Source organism: Pipistrellus kuhlii, unplaced genomic scaffold (assembly GCF_014108245.1).
Source record: "Pipistrellus kuhlii isolate mPipKuh1 unplaced genomic scaffold, mPipKuh1.p scaffold_m20_p_177, whole genome shotgun sequence".
Taxonomy (NCBI): Eukaryota; Metazoa; Chordata; class Mammalia; order Chiroptera; family Vespertilionidae; genus Pipistrellus; species Pipistrellus kuhlii.
Window position 1 is genome coordinate 70,001 of NW_023425490.1, and position 5,088 is coordinate 75,088.

The 5,088-nt window shown below is 60.4% G+C and overlaps 1 protein-coding gene across 2 annotated transcripts in view; it reads left to right on the forward strand.

The window, feature by feature from the left end:
- LOC118721081 (pseudouridine 5'-phosphatase) overlaps positions 1–900 on the forward strand; it is a 23,666-nt gene extending 22,766 nt beyond the window's left edge. The window contains exons 4-5 of one of the 2 annotated variants that reach the window (XM_036441613.2): positions 431–616; positions 865–900. In XM_036441613.2, coding sequence (XP_036297506.1) covers positions 431–607 — 177 coding nt within the window. In that variant the 3' untranslated portion in view covers positions 608–616; positions 865–900. Of the gene's footprint in view, positions 1–430; positions 646–864 lie in introns of those variants that run through there. The other variant, XM_045582926.1, reaches the window with a different exon arrangement.
- Positions 901–5,088: the final 4,188 nt, after the last annotated feature.

Below are 5,088 nucleotides of genomic sequence, written 5' to 3' on the forward strand. Positions count from 1 at the left end.
CCATATGTCTGTTCATCCATCTGTCCATCCATCCATCCGTCCGTCCATCCATCCATCCATCCGTCCGTCCATCCATCCATCCATCCATGCATCCTTCCATCCACCTATCCATCTGTCCATCCTTCCATCCAGAGATATGTCTGTACATCCATCCGTCCATCCATCCGTCCATCCATCCATATGTCCATCCATCCATCCATCCATCCGTCCATCCATCCATATGTCTGTCCATCCATCCGTCCATCCATCCATATGTCCATCCATCCATCCGTCCATCCATCCATCCATCCATATGTCTGTCCATCCATCGTCCGTCCATCTGTTCATCCATCCATCCATCCATCCGTCCATCCGTCCATCCGCCCGCCCCCCCCCGCCCGCCCGCCGGGCACCCGGTTTCAGCCCCCTCCCTCCCCTCTCCCGCCCGCAGTGCCTGGTCTTCGAAGACGCCCCCAACGGGGTGGAGGCGGCGCTGGCGGCCGGCATGCAGGTGGTGATGGTGCCCGACGGGCACCTGCGGCCGGAGCTGACGGCCAGGGCCACGCTGGTGCTGGCCTCGCTGCAGGACTTCCAGCCCCAGCTCTTCGGCCTGCCACCCTTCGCCTGAGGCCGCCCCCAGACCGACTGCCCGACTGCCCGCCCGACCACCAGACCGCCCGCCCGACCGACCGACCGACCACCCGCCCGCCCGACCACCCGACTGACCGACCGACCACCCGACCGACCGACCACCCGACGGACCGATCACCCGACCGTCTGACCGATCAACCGACCGACCGACCACCCGACCGACCGACCTACCACCCGACTGACCGACCGCCCGATCGACCTACCAACCACCCGACCACCCGCCACCAGGCCCCAGCCCGGCCCCACGGTGAGCCGTCTGCCAGGGGTATCCCCCACCGGCCCCGCAGACAAGCTTCTGCCAAGAGTATCCCGACCGGCCCCGCAGACAAGCTTCCGCCAGGGGCCTCCACCACCGGCCCCGCAGACAAGCTTCCCCCAGGGGCCTCCCCCACCGGCCCCGCAGACAAGCTTCCCCCAGGAGTATCCCCCACTGGCCCCGCAGACAAGCTTCCGCCAGGAGTACCCCCACCCGCCCCGCAGACAAGCTTCCCCCAGGGGCATCCCCCACCGGCCCCGCAGACAAGCTTCCGCCAGGAGTATCCCACACCGGCCCCGCAGACAAGCTTCTCCCAGGAGTATCCCCCACCGGCCCCGCAGACAAGCTTCCGCCAGGAGTATCCCACACCGGCCCCGCAGACAAGCTTCTCCCAGGAGTATCCCCCACCGGCCCCGCAGACAAGCTTCTCCCAGGAGTATCCCCCACTGGCCCCGCAGACAAGCTTCCCCCAGGGGCATCCCCCACCGGCCCCGCAGACAAGCTTCCCCCAGGGGCATCCCCCACCGGCCCCGCAGACAAGCTTCCCCCAGGAGTATCCCCCACAGGCCCCGCAGACAAACTTCCCCCAGGAGTACCCCCCACCAGCCCCGCAGACAAGCTTCCGCCAGGGGCATCCCCCACCGGCCCCGCAGACAAGCTTCCGCCAGGGGCATCCCCCACCGGCCCCGCAGACAAGCTTCCCCCAGGGGCATCCCCCACGGGCCCCGCAGACAAGCTTCCGCCAGGAGTACCCCCCACCAGCCCCGCAGACAAGCTTCCCCCAGGGGCATCCCCCACCGGCCCCGCAGACAAGCTTCCGCCAGGAGTATCCCACACCGGCCCCGCAGACAAGCTTCTCCCAGGAGTATCCCCCACCGGCCCCGCAGACAAGCTTCCCCCAGGAGTATCCCCCACAGGCCCCGCAGACAAACTTCCCCCAGGAGTACCCCCCACCAGCCCCGCAGACAAGCTTCCCCCAGGGGCATCCCCCACCGGCCCCGCAGACAAGCTTCCCCCAGGGGCATCCCCCACCGGCCCCGCAGACAAGCTTCCCCCAGGGGCATCCCCCACCGGCCCCGCAGACAAGCTTCCGCCAGGAGTATCCCACACCGGCCCCGCAGACAAGCTTCCCCCAGGAGTATCCCCCACCGGCCCCGCAGACAAGCTTCCCCCAAAGGCATCCCCCACCGGCCCCGCAGACAAGCTTCCCCCAGGGGCCTCCCCCACCGGCCCCGCAGACAAGCTTCCCCCAAAGGCATCCCCCACCGGCCCCGCAGACAAGCTTCCCCCAGGGGCATCCCCCACCGGCCCCGCAGACAAGCTTCCCCCAGTAGTATCCCCCACAGGCCCCGGAGACAAGCTTCCCCCAGGAGTATCCTCCACCGGCCCCGCAGACAAGCTTCCCCCAGGGGCCTCCCCCACCGGCCCCGCAGACAAGCTTCCCCCAAAGGCATCCCCCACCGGCCCCGCAGACAAGCTTCCCCCAGGGGCATCCCCCACCGGCCCCGCAGACAAGCTTCCCCCAGGAGTATCCCCCACCGGCCCCGCAGACAAGCTTCCCCCAGGAGTATCCCCCACCGGCCCCGCAGACAAGCTTCCCCCAGGGGCATCCCCCACCGGCCCCGCAGACAAGCTTCCCCCAAAGGCATCCCCCACCGGCCCCGCAGACAAGCTTCCCCCAGGGGCATCCCCCACCGGCCCCGCAGACAAGCTTCCCCCAGGAGTACCCCCCACTGGCCCCGCAGACAAGCTTCCCCCAGGAGTATCCCCCACAGGTCCCGGAGACAAGCTTCCCCCAGGAGTATCCCCCACTGGCCCCGCAGACAAGCTTCCCCCAGGAGTATCCCCCACAGGTCCCGGAGACAAGCTTCCCCCAGGAGTATCCTCCACCGGCCCCGCAGACAAGCTTCCCCCAGGGGCATCCCCCACCGGCCCGGAGACAAGCATCGGCCTCAGGACTCCCGTCCCTTCCCTCAGTGCTGGCCAACCAGCCCGGCCAGCCTGGCTCAGGGACTGAGCATCGACCTCTGAACCAGGAGGTCAGGGTTTGATTCCCGGTCAAGGGCACAGGCCCGGGTTGTGGGCTCCATCCCCAGTAGGGGGCGTGCAGGAGGCGGCCGATCCATGATTCTCTCTCCTCAGGGATGTTTTTCTCTCTCTCTCTCTCCCTCTCTCTGAAATCAATAAAAACACATTTAAAAAGTATATAAAATTAAAAAAATAAACGTTAGCCAACAGTAACTTGTCCATGGACAGATTCCAAACAGAGACAGCCCAGGGCATGTGAATAACCCGGAACGCTTCCATGTGAACCGCCGTGTGCTCGTCACGTACGCAGAATACACACACGCATACATCCTCATACACGCTTGGGTGGGAATACACACACGTATGTACGCATGTGTGCGTGTGTCCCCGTATCCACTCCTGGGCCTGTGCCATCCATCCCAAGACAAACGTAGTTACACTTGTTTTTTGTTTTGTTTTGTTTGTTTTTAAACATATTTTATTGATTTTTTTACAGAGAAGAAGGGAGACGGAGAGCCAGAAACATCGATGATGAGAGAGAGACATTGATCAACTGCCTCCTGCACGCCCCCCACTGGGGATGCGCCCACCACCAAGAACCATGCCCTTGACCGCAATCAAACCCGGGACCCTTCCGTCCGCAGGCCGACGCTCTATCTACTGAGCCAAACCGGTTTCGGCTCTTTTTTATTTTTATTTTATTTTTTTCCCCCCACTTGTCGGCGATTTATTTTTTTAATGATGTGTTCGTTTGTTGTCCTTTTTACGGGGCAACGAAACCCGAAGACATCCAGTGTTCGCAGGGAGATATTTCTGTTATAGAGAAAAATAAAATGAAAACGGAACACCTTCTGTTTGTGTGAAACGCTTTGTCTGGGGGGTTTCCTGTTCATGGACAGAGACAATCCCGATGGATGGACCATCGACAGCGAGAGGCCGGAGGAGGGTGATCTCTGGACGCAGAACCGTCCGGCCGCCCCGGGTCCGTCCTGGAGGATAAAAGGCGAACGACAGGCACAGGGTCCCCTCGACCGGGAGTCCGACCGGCAGGCAGGCCGGCCGACCGCCCGCGTCCCCGCCCCCTGGCCAGGCCGGCCGGACCCCACCCATGCATGCATTCATGCACCGGGCCTCTAAGCTATCTATCTATCTATCTATCTATCTATCTATCTATCATCTATCTATCATCTATCTATCATCTATCTCCATGTCTATATCTATCTATCATCTACCTATCATCTATCATCTATCTCTATGTCTATATCTATCTATCTATCTACACTATATCTATCATCTATTTATCTATCTATCTATCTATCATCTATCATCTATCTCCATGTCTATATCTATCTATCTATCTATCTACACACTATATCATCTATCTATCTATCATCTATCATCTACCTATCATCTATCTCCATGTCTATATCTATCTATCTATCTATCTATCTATCTATCTATCTATCTATCTCTACACACTATATCTATCATCTATCTATCTATTTATCTATCATCTATCTATCTATCTATCTATCTATCTATCTATCTATCATCTATACTAAGTGGCCAGATGGTGATGATCTCTGAACGCACAATCATCCGGCCGCCCCGTGTCCGTCCTGTAGGATAAAAGGCTCATAGGCACAGGGTCCCCTCGACCGGGAGTCCGACCGGCAGGCAGGCCGGCCGACCGTCCACGTCCCCGCCCCCTGGCCAGGCCGGCCGGACCCCACCCATGTACAAATTCTAGTACAAATATAATAACAATAATTAAAAAAAGGCACTGGCCTTTGGCTGGCCCTGGGGTTTCCAGGAATGAGACGGGCGTTAATTATGGATCAAGTCCCCACAGTCCCTTTAGGCTGGGCTGTTCCCTGACCTCCGTGTCATTTAAGACAGGGATTAGAGGCCTGATCCCCACATCTGTCTGCCAAGCCGGCACCGCCCTGGCCAGGAAAGCCTGTCTCCACCTCAAGGAACCCCCGCCCTGCCTTCCAGCCCTGGGTGGTGGTGCTCAGCGGATAGAGCGTCAGCCTGCGGACGGAAGGGTCCCGGGTTCGATTCCCGGTCAAGGGCATGGACCTTGGTGGCGGGCACATCCCCAGTGGGGGGCGTGCAGGAGGCAGCTGATCGGTGTTTCTCTCTCCTCATCGATGTTTCTAACTCTCTATCCC